At 46.5% G+C, this 16,744-nt stretch overlaps 3 protein-coding genes across 3 annotated transcripts in view; 1 reads left to right on the top strand and 2 right to left on the bottom strand.

The window, feature by feature from the left end:
• Window positions 1-16,744, top strand: part of LOC128304911 (uncharacterized) — a 31,689-nt gene that overhangs the window by 701 nt on the left and 14,244 nt on the right. The window contains exon 2 of the mRNA XM_053042154.1: window positions 6,695-8,283. Coding sequence (XP_052898114.1) covers window positions 6,717-8,283 — 1,567 coding nt within the window. The 5' untranslated portion in view covers window positions 6,695-6,716. The remainder of the gene's footprint in view (window positions 1-6,694; window positions 8,284-16,744) is intronic.
• On the bottom strand, window positions 787-2,486 carry LOC128304913 (uncharacterized). Its single transcript, XM_053042155.1, has 6 exons — window positions 2,186-2,486; window positions 1,927-2,118; window positions 1,658-1,849; window positions 1,409-1,580; window positions 1,119-1,198; window positions 787-1,019 (listed from the first exon to the last, which is right to left on the bottom strand). The coding sequence occupies exons 1-6, from the start codon at window positions 2,484-2,486 to the stop codon at window positions 811-813; spliced, it is 1,146 nt and encodes a 381-aa protein (XP_052898115.1). The 3' UTR covers window positions 787-810.
• On the bottom strand, window positions 2,800-5,051 carry LOC128304915 (thyroglobulin-like). The gene is made up of 6 exons (XM_053042157.1): window positions 4,733-5,051; window positions 4,433-4,624; window positions 4,090-4,281; window positions 3,802-3,973; window positions 3,653-3,732; window positions 2,800-3,030 (listed from the first exon to the last, which is right to left on the bottom strand). The coding sequence occupies exons 1-6, from the start codon at window positions 5,049-5,051 to the stop codon at window positions 2,831-2,833; spliced, it is 1,155 nt and encodes a 384-aa protein (XP_052898117.1). The 3' UTR covers window positions 2,800-2,830.

The following is a 16,744-nucleotide window of genomic DNA, read 5'->3' as shown; positions in this document are numbered from 1 at the left end:
ATGCCAAATATGAGTAAGTGCCCCAGCTTAGTCCCACAAAGGCAATTCGATCCAGCGTGCCCTGGGCCTTATTGAATGGTTCCTTATGCACTTTTACTTCACACCTTCTGGATGGCGTGGTAAAGGGATTTAAAATGTAAAACATACCGGCACTACATCTGAGCCACGTAACCTTTCTACTGCACTTTTGCCACCCTCCACTAGACCAATTCTCCTTCGGTTTCCAAACCAAAGCGAGTTCCATGAATGAGTTACAGTTTGCCAACCATTTTGCTTTTTTTTGCAACAGAAAATGGAACAGGTTTCTGCAAAACTGCAACTCGTGTACTGGAAAAGGTCAAGCATTTGCCCTTATGGTTTCGGAATGTATCTAGGCTATTACACTGACGGCACTGAGGGTTCGTTGTGTGAAGTTAAAGGCTTTAGCGATAGAATTGCTCTTACATACCGAGTCTTCGAACGGTACTGTGGGTGTTGGGTTACCAAAATCATAACATATCGAACCGTCACTTGTTTGAGGTTGGTGTGGTCAGTAAAGGATACGCTTGCGGTAACGCGCACCCCCCTCCGGGAGTCTCGGTTTCCAATGTCAATGGTTCAGATTCTTTCGGTTCGGCTTCATTGTTCACCCGAGGAACGCTGTTGGAGTTGGATAAACCGGTAACAATCAAGACGTAAGCAATTTTCTTTGCGGTGGTCGCATGATGTATCACATATCTCACAATACATTCAGTTCTGTTTTTTTTTCCTTACGAACTGCAACCGTAACAGATACAAGACGGAGGCAAACCATCATCACCCCACCATCCATCAGTCCTCGTCGTAGAAAGCGGAGTTGTAGATGAACTTATCGCATGATTCATTCGGTGCGACCTCCGTCGTTACCACGAACCCATCGCTGTCTACGCAAAACAGTTGGCCATTTTGATCCTGGGAGTACTCGTAGTTACCGTTGCCACCGCACGCCAGCGTAAACGGTATACCCGCCTCCCGGTAGATGATCGTATCGCGGGCACAATCTGCACGAGATGGCGATCGGTGTGGCGAAGGCGAAATGAAATGAAAATGATGAAAAGCTTGCAAGTGATTTGTGGACACCCTTTTTTTCTATTACTTACAGCAGTTCACCGACGAGAGCATACTGGAGCGTATCTGAAACGATCCAATCTTCTTTCCGTCACGCCAAGTGCAGTAGACACTGTAAAAGCCAAAGCCGGAGAAAACCGTGACCGTGAACCGTGAAAAAATAACGTCATGCCGTCAAAAGCGACCTCCGAGGGATGAAAGCGATAAGACACACCGCACCACACACCCTTAAAGAGCGGCCACTGTGACTTTACTGTCCCTGTTTGGGGCGCAGTACGCACGAGCCATCGGCACGTTTTGTGCGCGCGAGCGCGTTACTTACACTCCATTTTCAACCTTGTACCGGCCGTAAGCACCGTCGTAGTCGCACGGAATCTCATTGAAGGTAACACCAACGGTACCGCGCGTGTAGAACTTCTTGAGGATCATTTTCTGCGCATGGGCGGCACTTTCGCACTGGCGCAGGTACGACTCTCCGTGCAGAGTACTGTTATCTGCGAATCGGGAAGGCAGCCGGGAGTCAATTGGGGAGGTATTTCGATATTGAAGGCGAGGTATTTTGGGTACTCACAACAGGGCAGCAACTGCCATAAACTCTCATGCACTACGGTCGTGCCGAGCTGGACACTTCCACTGGACTCATCCGCACACCAGCACAGCCCGGAATCACACTGGAGCTCCTCGTAGTTACCATTCTGTGTGCAGTGCAGTGTAACATCGAAACGACCCTCTTTCGCCAGCTTGTCACGCCGTCTACTGCAGGCTTTGTTGGGAAGGAGGACGAGAAATTGTATACGTGCCTGTTATCATTTTTATAGAAACAGCTCTTTGGCATCTCACCGCAAGTCATACGCTCGGTGTTCCGGTACCAATCCCATCCAAAGATGCGCTTCCCGTCCTCACTGTAGCAGAAGCAACGTCCTGATAGTCGATCTCCCCGACATTGCTTAACTGCGTACGTACCGTCCAGATTGCACTTTGGGATCCAACCGACCAAATCTCGATCTAGATGCATCGAATGCAGACAGGTGGCTACGAAGTGGAAACAACGTTGCGGCTTTACCAGGATGTCCAACTCCACCTACAACTGTACACTTACAACGATCAAAGATGCACTTGCGCCCCACGCACTTTAGGCCGGGCGCACAGCGACGGTCCGGAATGTTCATATTGCACACGGCTAGGTACGTCCGACCACCACGGCAACCAGGACAGCAACCGTTGAGCGAACCACCAGAGATCAGTATCTCGCCCTTGGCGCAATCCTCCTGGCGGATGGAAGAAACGCATCCGTACGATGAATCACACGTCGGAGGATCTACTGCACCGACGATGACTAACAAACAGTGGTACGAAATCAACAATGTAATCACTGTTCCACCGAACGCTGGATAACTCATCGTGGAGTTGCTCTCGATGGTTTCTTTTCGACTAGTAAATACGACTCGCACTCTAGGCGACACCTACCTACTCTCCGCACTGTTGTGTTGTGGGTTGTGGATGACCTGATATCAACTTTAATTTTTTGGGTGGAAATTGGTTTTCGATGTTATTTGCGATAAGATCACTCAATTTGACAAGCGAAGACGCCTTGCATGAGAGCGTACCTTTCCGTGCAGCATAAAGGGTTTGTTGTGACTGTGTAGAAGAGAGATGCCCATAGTATCTTCCTGTAGCAGCAGCGACACATGGACGTTACATATCGACCGAAACAATTGTATTGCACAGTTTATTTCCAATTTCGTTACAACAAACTCGCACCGAAAATGAACTGCTCGCAGTTGGTCTGTTCGGGCACGTTCTCCGCCACCACAAATCCGTCCGGATCAACGCAGAACAGTGCACCGTTGCGCGACTGTAGCGGCACATAGTTTCCATTGCCCTCGCAGGTCAGCTCCATCTTCCGTCCGGCCAGCGTGAAAAGCTTCAAGTCGCGTGCGCAATCTGTGCGAAGGGAAAGGTTGTGGTACAGAATAAAGTGCGAAATATAGACGCTTAACGCGCGGGGTGTGTACGGTTTTGAAACAATGTGTTGCCGTTTCCGTGGCGTGCCGCGTCGAACGGCAGAACAAAGCGACGGTTTGGGAAGCACTGGGGGGGTGTACGTTCATGCCTGGGACCGTGTAAAGTGTGTGTTGCGTGCGGAATGGTGCTTATTCTCGTTAAGTAACTACGTTATGACCAATTTGTTTCGCCGGATGATGAAAGCAAATGCATCCTGTGACGGTGCGACGGTGGTTTTTCCGCTTTGCTTGTTGAGTGAGAGTTTATTTCGCTTTAGGTAGGGACAGATAGAGAGGCCGGTTACGCCATAAGCGCTTGCCAGTGGAAGTTCAGTGTAGTGTGTAGTGCGGGTTGCATAGCGTTAGGCGCCTAAATATTCGAAGCGTTACGCTTTGGTTATTTCGCCTAGCATGTATGCAATTAGTGTTAGGATTTGTGTAGTTAAGTTATTTCTTAGCAGCAATTGAAGATAGCAAATGAAAATTTGTCAAATCAGGGTGAAATACAGGGGAGGAATAGGTGTACAGAAATGGCGGGAAATATTTCTCCAAGTCTTACTTACTGCAGTTCATCGCTGCCAGCGTTTGGAGTGACGTTCTGTAGGGATCAATTTTAGTTCCATCAAGCCACGTACAGGCAGCTCTGCCAAAAGATATGGAAAGGACAAATTTAACGTAACATTTCCCGTCATGTTTGTCGGGACTAACTTACTCCTGTCCCTCGATGATGTACCGGCCTTGGCTGCCGTCGTATTCGCACAGTGTATCGGTGAACGTTACGCCCGTGTGCCCGCGGATGATGAATTGTTTGCGTTGAAGTATCTGCGAAAATGCTTTACTTTCGCAACGTCTCAGATACTGTACGCCCTGAAGTGTTCCGTTATCTGGCAGGGAAACGAGACAGACCCGATATTGGGTGCCGATGGATCATTCATCATCAGCGTTAGCATGTGGTCGTGTCGCAAGTTTCATGGAGATTTTCTGGTTAGTGCATACTCACAGCAAGGTAGCAAAGTCCACAAATCTGCCGGAACTGCACGAGTGCCGGGCGTTTGGGAACCAGTCTTTGCATCTGCACACCAGCAGACATTTTGATCGCATTGCAATTCTTCGTAGTTTCCGTTTTGTGTGCAGTGCAGCGTTACATCAATCCTTCCTTCCGCTTCCAGCTCGGCACGTCGTCGACTGCAGGCTGCCAGACAAAATAATAGCAATGATTGAGTAGTAGTAGCGTATCATTAGCGTTTAGGCATTATCACACCGCGTGTGTGATAAACATTGGCAGCAGAAAAACGAATGCTAAATGAATCTCCCTTTGCTGCTACACCGGACCAACTACTGACCGCAAGTCATGTTTTGTGCTCCATTACGCCAGCTCCAGCCAAAAATGCGTTTGCCTTCGGCGGAATAGCAAAAGCAGCGTCCATTGATTCGATCTCCGCGGCATTGTTTGGGTGCGAACTGGCCGCGGCTATCGCATTGCGGAACCCAGTCGATAATGCTGGATGGTACGTGGTACGTCGATAAACAGTCTCCTGGCCCAGACAGCACAACGGAACGCGTGTGGCGGGAAACGGGTGGACACGAAAGGTTAAAGTTAATGGCGGGTTCCTATCACCTCATCCAATTGGGTATACACTCACCCGTGTCCAAGCGACAAACATTACCAACACCACACACTAATCCCGGAGCACAGGGAGTGGCGGGATTCGTGGGCCCTTCGGTGGTCGTACCTTCGCCACACGGTGCCCCAAGGGAAAGACCGCGTACACAACCGGGGCAACATCCGCCGAGGACAGCCGTCGGTGACCAAAACTCGTCCGGATTGGGGCAGGAAGTGTCATCCGGATACGAGAGACAGCCAAGTGTACTAGCACAATTGGGAACTACCTGTGTGGCGGTTGGATGAGATAGCACAAGCAGTAGCGCTGCAGATAGAACTCGAGCTGTACAGGACTTCATTATTCGATTGTGGCTATAACCCAACTGAATCCACACTCACCGGAACTGCATCAGAGTTCTATCCGTCTTGCAAACAAAAAAAGAATAATATCTGGTTTATGAAGGCTATCTGAAGTGTAGTGTGCCAGTGTCGAGTGTGCCTATAAGCCTGAGCATTCTAAATCGGCTTAAAGCAACAATGTGCTGATGCCGTCACACCGTGCTCTGTAAAAGGCCCATCTTGCGCCCGGTATACTTATCACGGAATGTCCAATAGCTTCGTGTAGCTAAACAAGGCTTCCGAACCGCGCGTTGCCGAACCACCTCTCGTGACAGTGTTATCAGTATTGTCTTGATGTTTGTGATCTGGCTGTCGGGCCAACGCAGTCGGCAGTTGGCAAAACACAGTCGTATTTTTTGTGACCGATCCACCGGACGTCGCAATAATAATTCGTTCGTTTCTTTAGGAAGTGCTCGTATGGAAAGTGTTCTTTTTCTGATGTGATGTGCAAGAGAACGTAGAGACAATATTAGTTTTTCCCCCCAATTAGTTTGAAGCGTGAAGAAGAACCTTATTTCTTAAGTGTGTATTACTGCGTTATTAAATCAAAATGGATGTGAGTATTTTATTGTAAGATGTCAGGAAGAAACCATCGTATAAAGTTTAAGTTTACCTCCCTATAACCCGAGTGATCTGAGAGATTCATGGACTTGCTGGACAGAAGGAAAATTCTCAGAAATATTAAATTAATCGCCATTTGTGATATCCCTTCCGGGCACGCATTTACACCCATGACAGGAATGTAGTTCTTCCGCCGTGTGCTACCTTTGATACCGCCGTGTGTGTTTATGACATCACAATACATGCTAGCGCTGTATCGAAATAGAACGCGCACCTTCTGATAAGACACTTTTACTGTCTTATCGCAAACACGAACCGCGAAACCCCCGGACAAGACAGAGGAGTTCCGATGATTACTTGTTACTTATTTACTGCAACTTGAGTGACCACCACCGTCGCCACCATTGCTTCCTGGACAAGAATAGTGACACCTTGCGACGCACTCTTGTAGCGTTTGTTTTCGGAAGCAGCAAACTTGCGAACTGTATCGGGGTTTTGATAGATGGTCAAAGTAACACAACCTACAGTTGCAGTTGGGTGTTGAATTTGTTTGAAGAATTCTGCCTTTTTCGTTGTGCCGCAACCGAACCGAAGTGGTCGTTCCAAATGCTGGAATATTTGTGTGCACGACAACACCAACGGGTGACACTATCTTGCATCACAGTAAAAGTATCTTGTTTGTCGGGGGAAATCAGAAGGGACAGAAGTTGTTGTTTCTTGCTGATATCTTGCATCTTTCGCTGCGTGTACCTGTGTGGGGCGCTAATCTGCGAATCAGTAGTGATACATTTCGCGACCTGAGAGGTTCGCGCTGTTGTCTAAGTGTTGTGCAGAGCACTAAGCGAATTCTGAAGAGCGACACAAGATTACTGCAACTCTGTTTGTGTAACAGTCTCTAATTGGGCGTTAGGGAACCAAACACTTGGACTTTTATGGGATGTTGTTGATTGTATTCCACGATTTATCAAATATGGTTAGCATAAAATGGGATGTTGAAAGGTTAACTGAAAGATTCTAACATTTGTTTTACTTTTCTTTGCAGAATTGCAACGGTAACATTCAAGATGGAGAAATCTACGGCCACCGCTCATCCGGCATCGGCCGCCGGGCCTAAGGTGTCACAGATAGCAAACCTATTCCAGCGCAAACCCGTCGAACTGACGCAGGAGATACAAACGCGCGGTGACAGACCACCTACCGACAGTACTGCCGCAACTCACTCCCCAACGGCGACAGTCGTGCGGACAGAATCGCACGCCGCACGTTTCAACAACGCTCGCGCCCTGTTCGAGAAGCTCGGTGAGGGGCGCGTTAATCGCCCTCCGCCCTTCAGTATTAAAATGTCACATTCCAGCAGCAAGGAGGACAATCTGTCCGATATCGGTTCCGGACCGGACCGATCACCGTCGCCAAAGAGAAAGCAACTGCACGGCCAGCAGCAGCAACCCCCGTCAGCGATCAGCAACGGCATTGGCAAGCTGGACTCGAATCGCATCCTCAACCAATCGCGGCTAAAGTCGGAAAAGCCAGAAAAGCCGGAAAAACCAGAACGGAAGTTTAATTCCCGTGAGCTGATCGAAAAGCAAAAGAACTGGACGTCACACTTCTCGAAGACGCGCACCACAAAGGGTGGCGGTGGGAGTGAATTCAATCGGTGTGACATCATCCGGACGGTGCCGGGTACGGGGATCATTGCTGGGGCCGGATCGAACACGGTTACCACTGCGGCAGCAGCCGCGGCTGGTTCCGGGCCAACCACAAACGGAAACTATTCAGCCATTCCAAATGGAAGTTCGAAGGAGCAGCTCCCGTTCGTTGCGGAACGGAACGGACCTGCTCTTAACCATGGGCATGCGCCCTTAATTAGCAGCCACCATCGGCTACCATCTCCTAGTGAACCTCCACCGAGCCCACCAAAGCGCCAGACGCCTCCGCCGCCACCACCGGAGAAAGGGCCACGGACGGCTAATTTAAGACAGAACTCATTCCCGAGCCCAACAAAGACACCGCCAGCGGTTCCACCGCACGCCACCGATCCAAGCTCCCTTAGCCCAACCAAGCTGAGCCCGGAGAAGCTAAAACCGCCACCGCGACAGGCAGAACCACCGCCGGTAAATGCAACCCCGCACGCTAACTTGCCCCCGATTGCACCTGTGCGTAGTAGCACCACGGTGCTAACCACGGTAAATCACCACCAACAACAGCAGCAAACTGTCGGTGGCACCAGTATCGAACAACAGGTGCCACCACCTCCGCCGGAGAAAGCAGTCCGGAAGAAATCGCTCGAGGGCAATCTGGACGAACGGCAGCCGGGGCTACCGGTGGGTAATGGAGGTAGTGGTGCTGCAAATTTCAAGTATCCCGAACTTGGAGCCCTTGCCCGAAGGCAATCGTCCGAGAAGGATACCGGATCGGGTGGTCTAACGTCACCCGCACATGCCATCAGCTCTTCGCCCAGCCCGGGTGCGAGTGCATCATCCGGCCCTTCTTCGCCGATTCACACCGAGGACGAAAAGCAGGAGAATGAATCGACGGAAAAGTTGATGAAGGTTGGCAGCAGTGAGCGGGAAGATTCACGCGCCGAAGACTCACCTCTGGCGAACGACACGAAAACGGTAGAGGAACTAAATGGTGAGTAGAGCAATCGGGAAGTTACTAGAGCTATATTTCTTGTTGGTTTTCGGTAATATCTTCAAACCACAACGATATCTTAAAGGACGAAAAGTAGAAACAATTGTCTTTGTTTGCAATTGAAATTGAAACATTTGAAATTGTTGGATAGACATCCAAATCCATGAAACAGATATATCTCGCCCAACTGCAAATCACCACAGATGGTCGCCATTGTTTGCAGTCACGGAGTGTTCGCTCATTAGGACCCTTCATTGGCAACTCTAAGCAATTTATATTGAACACTTCACGTCTCGCACTATGTGTTTTCTGAAAACGGGATGAAACGGACGAGTTGTTCCTTTTCAATGGCTTTGTTCTATGTCAGGAAGTTGACGAACGTGCACTTCTGCTTGGAGTGTGGAGTACACCGTACTTCATAATGGTTCCACTTAGACTGGATTCGGCACGGAACGTGCCCATGCATACATTGGTGCCTTGGAGAGTGTACTTGCAACCCTTGCGCAGCTGGTGGTTGTGAGGCAGGAACTGGCAAGAACCCTTTTTCAAGAAATTCGACTCGCCGAAGAATCGGGTCGTGCACGATATAATAATAACTTTCCAACGAAACGTAACGTTTCCCCGGTTGCAGTTGGTTGGTTGTACTGGTCGATGGGTTTGAGCTAATTTCCACCGCTTTTGGAAATCTTAAATCATCTTCATCATCAGAAGGAGGGGACACGGGTTGTAGCTCACAATTTGAAGGAGAGCAAATGGGAGCAATGTGGAGCAAACGGTCGGGTGTGCTTTTATATTGCGTTTACAGATGTGATTCGTTCGGAGGAAAGAGTAGGGTTCGTTATTTTGCTTTGGAGTTCTTTTGTGTGTGAGGTTCGCTTTGGGTTTAGTTATGCTAGGTGACGATGCTAACGAGCTGTGCCTTTGATTGCATACTCCGCGAAAGATCTATTCCGAACTACACATTAGCAATATTAGGGGTTATATTGCTACTTCCACATTAAAGTTGCTTTTAAATTTAGAGATTCTTGGAACTAAAATTTCTTTTTCATTTTTAGTATTTCCAAACAACCACAACTGACGGGTAGTGTGAGCTTCAACATTACACTGTGCCGTCGATACATGCACACCTTCACCGGAGTCTCTAAATCCTTCCAAATGCTGTGCAGATGCAACGCTGGATGTAGGAAAATATAAATTGTTCCTTCCTTCATCCGTGGATTGTGCAGCGTGTGGGCCATAATATTTTGGTTTCCAACGCCCCCCGCAGTACAGTTGAGTTGGGCCCGCGACCCGGTGCAACGAAATTGCTCACCAGCGGTCATGTAAAATTGGCCTATTTTTATCTGGTGTCGGTCTTAAACAAACCCAGTACACGCTAGACGTATTGGAGCGATGCAATGAGTCCATTGCCAGGTTTAGGCGCACCGCTTTAGCTCGTGCAGAAACGGGAAGCAGATAGTCCCTGGTGTGCTGGGAGATTAATTTGGGCATGGTGCGATTTTAATGAAACGAGCATACTGCTAAATGACCGTTGTTGGTGTGCCGGCGTTATTTTTCATCGCTGTAATCCGGCCAGCGAGAGCTGATGCTGCTGTACGGCAGTGCATTTATGGGCTTTTAAGGTGGATCGTCGGCAAATTTGCTTACTAACGATGATATTATGGACTATTCATTTGGAGGGTCCACATGGGCAAATTCTATATTAATAGTTATTTATACTGCCTCTTTAACTATAATATGACACCTAATGAACTACATGTGAGTCAGTAGTTAACTGCCGTGTTTAAGAAGCGGTCCATTAGATTTCATTACTAACGAATATTGCACAATGAGCTCTTACAAACGCTCGCTCTTGCTCACGTTTTCTATTCTACAAGAAATTGCTGCATGAATTAACTGACACCCTTCTGCGTTGCAAAAAGTGCAATAAATCGCGGCCAGTATGCAACCTCACATTTCGACATCGATGGAGAAAGTGCACAAGCCAGCCACACCCTCACCAGTGCATCGTGAGTTTGTTGTGCATTTTTCATCACACCCGGTTGCGGTTGCCTTTTCGACCCGCGTTCCAGCTCGTCATTCCGGGACGCGTTACTCGGCAAAGTGCGAGCAAACAGAAGGGTGTCGGTTTTTATAAATAGAACCTCAATGTGAAAGTATGTGCTTTGAGATATGGGGGATAGAACCAGACGCTGCAGGCACTTTGAAGAGAAGATGCACTTTTAGGGTTTTCCGGTGCACGATCTCGTCGAGCGTGCTGGATGCATTTGCCGTATGGTGGCCGACGCATGGGAATGATTTCTGGAAAATCCATTGGCCGAGTGGGGTCGGTAGGTGAAGATCGATCGAACGTAAAGTTTCACACAATCGTAGTCTTTCAGCTTTGGTATTCAGCTGGCTTCTGTTATAATGTTGGTGGTCAAAATTAGTTTTTTTAAACTGAGAATAGGTACTTTTAGCCTTTAATTATCAGAGCGACCCGGTGGTGTATTGGTAGCGGCGCCGATCTTCACACGACAGGCCCGGTCCAAAATCCCATCCGGACCAATTCCTCCCGGACACGGAACTATCTATAAGTTATATGGGTAAATATAGTCAAAGAAAACTTGAAATTAGCCAGGTTCTTTGGAGATGTTGTTGTGCCGATAAAGAAGCAGCCAATTTGATTATTAAGAAATTAATTGTAATAATTGGGGTAATTTGTATTTGATTCAAATGATGCAACTTCATGGATGGAATCTAAATCATTCTCTCCCTGCACGTCGAAATCTAAATCTTTGGCCGGTTTGATTTCAGAACACTTTACTACATCATTCACGTCGTTGAAGTGTGCTGCTTGTCGACGGCGAAGTAGACTTCCAAAAATAGTCAACCAACAACTACACCACACGTTCCGTATCGCCTGTGATCGTTCGGTCCTTCTCGTGAAAGCATCGTTTCTTCTCCATCGCTTAGCCAGTTCGATCATAACATACGATTCAAAACCACCTCGGTTACGACGCAGAACGTTTTGGATGCGTGCTGTGCGTGTAGCACTACCACCCCTCCTGGAGGGTAGTTTCGGTGTTGCTCTACTCTCTCTCTCTCTCTCTCTCTCTCTGTGGAGTTCCGCTGTGGAGATTCTGAAGTCTCTGAGTGGAGTGCGAAGCACAGAATGTTTGAGTGAACCATGCGAACCTTAAATGTTGCATGGCGTCTCGCCGACGCCATAGCCTTTAGTGTACGCGCCCCAATGCCGCGAGGGAACCGCGAGGATCCGCTGATCATTGCCGGCATATCGCGGATGATCACTCTCTCCCTCTCGCTGTTTCGAGAGCGAAGTGTCTTTTTTGTGTCTCGCACGATCATCATCACCGCCATGAGCCGGCGAGATCGACGATCGAACACCCGCGAACGGCACACGGTTTTTAGTGTTTTCACGTTCGTGCTCTGCGGACCATGCGGACGTGCGTGTTCGCTGCGTTACATCCCATTCTTTGTTGCCTGTACTTTAGTGTCGCGTTGTGTTATTAACTCGGGTGCTCTGTGGAGTTGTTTTTTTTTCGTACCATTTGTCCTTTGTGAGCAAGCTTGGAATTAAGGAGGTGCGTGGGTGATTTGAGTGCAGTTTGTATGGTGACGTCTTTTGAAACGTGTTGATTTCCAGTCCAGTCCAGTCGTTCTTTCTGCGAAGGAGCATTCACATCGTGTATTGGAAAAGTGAAATGTTTTGTGTGTGTGTGTGTCCCCTGATGATGGCCTTGTGCAGTGACACTATCTGCGATGGCCAGTGCGATATGCAGCATCATCTCCGATATGCAAATTCATAAGCCCTCAAGCGTTTTTTTTTAATTTTTGTTGCTGTTGTTGTTGTGTGTTGGTAATCTCTGACACCAATTTGTTGAACGGCCTCCTACCGGCGCCGTACCGAAGTTGACGTAATTTATGTGTATTCACGTGAATCCCAGTGGATGCCGTGACCGTGGTGTTTGTGATTATATTTAACCGCACATCAGCGGCACGCAGCGAAAACGATCATAAGCTATTAGCAAACGCGCCTAGTGAAAGTGTTGCACGGTATAGAATGAAAGTAAACCGTAGCAAAATGTCCGAGCGGGAAAAAAAGTGGATAAAGATTCACACCAAATATATGCTACCCAAGTTCTGTGTGTTGTGTGCGGTTGTTGTGTGGAAGATGAGCCACCGAATAATTTTCCCCGGTTCCGTGCTTTCATACGTGTTCTAGCTGTGATGAAGAATGTGCGCAAAAATCATTTCCTCCCGGGAAAACGGGACGAAACGAAAGAGAGCGATCACACACGGATCACAAGAGCACACAGCATAGGGAGGGTGGAGAAGGTGTAAAATAATTTTATTGCGTGAAAGATATAATTCTTCTGTCGCTTTAAGAGCAGAACATCGCGATGAAATGTGTTTGTGTGAGATTGACCGGTACTGCCCCAGTGCGGTGAAGCTAGCCAGTCAGAACTAGGTGCAAGGGAATGCTATGCTGCAAAGTGCTCGCAGTTGCACATTGCGCTGCTTGTGTGTGAGTGCTTGTGCGGGCCAGTTAGTGTGAATGTGTTCCATCGGCCCAACAAGCGATGGGAAGTCAGTGTTTTTTTTTACAGCCAACACAATTTAATTGGAGAAAATGATCTTAACTCGTGCTCGGAGTTCTTGCCTGCAGGAGGGAAGACGATAGGGAAGGCTCTTGAAATTCATTGGAATTGTTTAAACACCATCATCATTCAAAACTTTCAGCATCAAACCATCCCGCGCCGCATCGTTCATACATTACGACGCTTTGAATTGATGAATGCCAATTATGTTTGCGAAAAGTTTGCGTTTTTGCAATTCCGAGCGCTTCAAAGTCAATTAGACGAAGCGGGTAGTGTATTGGGTATCCGACGCCTGAAAGTAGGCAATGGCTCTGGAGAGTTGAATTGATTTAGGCACATTTTAACCAGATACTGTAATGTTATTGCTGCATATTGTCAGTTTTACGAGTTTCTTACTAAATGCATTGAAATATTGAGTTTCTGTTAGAGAAGCCGTCTAAGCGAGTGTTACTTATACAACTGACAGCATGGAATGGATTGCCAATTCTTCAAGATCAAGTACTTCGCGTCTGGTAAAACCTACTCCAGCGAAGAGATTTTAGCTTACAACATTTTGAACATGAGCTCTAGGTGTTAACCCGCCAAGTCTTGAATGAAATTCTGTATCACACACTCTGTACTGCAAATGATAGGGTGAGAGAGGTTGATTAAAAGTTGAGATTAAAAATAGGAAAATAATGAGTCTGACCTTAAACATTTGGTGGTTTTGGGACGTAGTAGAAAGGTAAAACGCATATGGTGGTGGGTGGTGTTTTAAATTTAATCTTGCTTTTTGTAAACACCAGGCGATGCCCATTGACGGGGATTCACATAATTCTGTCGCTAGTGGCGCTAGCGTGTATATTAGTGATGTGCACAATGATTCCGAATGAATGATTTAAATATTTCTAATTAGTGAGTTAATTTAAAGCTCCAAAAAGGTTATTTATAATTCCTATGCGATTTAACTTATTGAATGGAGAATTAAATCATTCAAAACTCTTTACGGCGACCGTTAACTCATGATTTAATTCATGAATTAACTCTTGTGTGAGTTAACTCAAGATTCAGATTTCACTCTTCGCGGTGACGTTCAACTCGTGATTAACTCTTATGAGTGTTAGAGGATTGTTTTGTCAAACCTCATGTTAACTCTCACAATGTTCTTCAAATTGTTGCAATCTTTATGAATCTTTGAAAGGAATTAAATACATATCTCTAGTGTATATGATTGTTAGAATAGTATTATACACGAAATTGCTTGTTTGTTTCATACAATATTCAAACTGTGAAGGGAAGATAAAGTCTACGCTTCATTTCACTTTCATAACGAGTTGATCAAACACGCCTGACATCCGCATAAAATGTCAAGTGGTGTCTTGTTTTTAACAAAAAAAACTTTATGAGTTTTTTTTGCGGCAAAAGTATACACAAATCGATGAAGCGATCAAGCGTTGCTGCTCCATGTGTGTTCGTCCCACAGTAAACAATGATCGTTTGGCAAAAAAAAACCAACGACCAGAACTCCATACGCATTCCATCCTCACACGGCGCAAGTGCACAGCAAATTCTTCCAAACATTGTGAAGCGAAACAAATAGCAAACAAACAAACAATCGTACGGGATCCGAAGGGCAACCAGCACAACAACAAAAACTGTCATAAAAACGAGCTCATCAAGCACCAAGCAAGCGACATTGTTTGGTCGGCGGTACGTTGCCCAACCAAACTCAAAAAAGAAAAAGACAAACCACACTTGTGCCTTAACCACGATATGATCCAACCATTCCCCTGTGTGCATGTGCGAATGTCAACAGGCCAGACAGTCGGGAGGTCGTTTGAAATTTTTATAAATATAAATGTACATTTTGTTTTAGTTCTTTCGATGCCTTTTACACCTTCCACAACGCTTGGGGCTTGCTGTCTGACACGCGGTGTCTTGTTTTTTCGTCCCCTTCTTAGGGGTAAGATCATTCACCACCGGGGACTAGACGATGGTTTTTTTGGCAAACCGTTGTTAAAATCCACCGCAATGAGGGAGACAACCTCAAAAACAGCTTTCCGAATTAACATGCAACCAGTCAGCAAACATCATTTTGACGATCGCCGATTTCTTCGACTACCGGACAGGCACTAGATCAAAGCCAATGTGAAAATGAGTATCTCTCCCCGGCCTAGAGTGGAACCGATATTTGATCGTGCAATTTCGATGCCCACAAACACAGCATCCCCCCGATAGATGACACACACCGTTGGCTGATGATGGGCAAGAAGGAGACTGTCGTCAAACAGCTGTAAGCAAGCGGTTTGTGGGGAATTGATTTAATTTTTATTACTTCCCATCTCATTTCGCTCGGACTAGCTTGGTTCAGGTGTTTGTGTGGGTCTCCCCAGAAGGTGATTCATTAGCTGTGTCATAGAAAAATTTGAGATCGAAAGAGGGTAGCTCGTGTCACAGCGTGCTTATAATTTCTATCTACTTTTGACGCAAGTGTGTGATGACGTCAGGGCAGATTCCTTCCCCCATGTTTTTTTTTAAATCCGTCAACATTTGCGACAGATTTATTGGTAGATTGGTAGAGTTTTGGAAAATTTGTTTTGAGTCTGGTTATGGATGGATGGAAGTATGTTACACATGTTATAACGTTGTAACATGCGGTGAAATGAAAGCAAATGCACAAAAGAGTTAATTCCGAGTACAAAATGCACTGGAACGTTAAAGCTACTTAATGACATTCTGATAAGCATTACCGACATTCTATCCAAACGAGCGTGTGTGACGTGTGTGTCCGCGACGAAAATTGGAAGGCATTTCTAAAGAGAATTTGTCGGGGCAAATCGTAACCACCAACGCTACTTCGCTTAGTGTTCGTTTAAAATATTTCAATACTATTTGTGCGTCCACATTCTTCAACGCTTGTACAGAAGACGCTGCGATAGTTGTGTCTTTTGAACAGCAGCTGTCCACCTTTGTCGGCCGTCAACATTCTTGGCCGACATTCCTTCGCCCCTTGAACACGCGATCGATAGCAAGTGTCGTTTGATTTTACGATGGCGTCGCAATGTTTCGGAGAAGCGAACCAAAATCAGTCAGTTGATCCTCAGCCCACTCTGGCGCGCGAGTTGCTGCGTTTTTTGGTGGTTGGGCCCATCTGGTGGTTTGACGATCACTCGACACTGAACATGTGTTGTTGGGGGTTAGACGGGAAGATGACGGAAAAATTAATCAGACGCGGTTTCCTTTTGCGCTGTGTTGTGTGTCTCACATGACAGAAGAAGTGATTTGAAAGGTGTAACATGAGTCCCTTTCTTGTATGAATTGAATATATAAATATATACTTCCCTTCTGGATAAATGTACCTTCAAATCGCGCTGGTTTTTTTTTTTGGTTTTGGGTTAAATTTTTGGTGGCACAAATTTCTCATTGCACTGCAATGTTGTCAGATACATGATACGATAGCGAAGATATGTTTACTTCGTACTGGCCCGGAATATGGATACGCTAGAGAGCAGGCTTGTGGTGCTTGTGGAACATAAATCAAGATTACATTCTTGAAATTGGAGAGGCGTTTTCGCCCGGCACTACTTGGGGGTTGGTTGATGTGGGCGACTTTGTAGAACGCCCAAGATGCTATAGTTTGAAGTTGTTGATACTTTTTCAAGTAGATATGAAATAATACAGGGTTTCGAATTATATAAGGAAACATTTCAGCCGTTTGGGGGATATTTGCAAACTCATTGGGAGATATTTTCATTCGATGAAGAGAAATTTGCAATCATATTGGGGAAATGTTCAAACATACAGGGGAATTTTGCTAAAAACGCTCTGTAAAGCAATCGGTTAATTACCATCGTTAGTTTTTGGTTGCAAAATTGCAAAAG

The sequence above is a fragment of the Anopheles moucheti genome, chromosome 3 (genome assembly GCF_943734755.1).
Source record: "Anopheles moucheti chromosome 3, idAnoMoucSN_F20_07, whole genome shotgun sequence".
In the NCBI taxonomy this organism is placed as follows: domain Eukaryota; kingdom Metazoa; phylum Arthropoda; class Insecta; order Diptera; family Culicidae; genus Anopheles; species Anopheles moucheti.
This window is presented reverse-complemented; position numbering and strand designations above follow the sequence as displayed.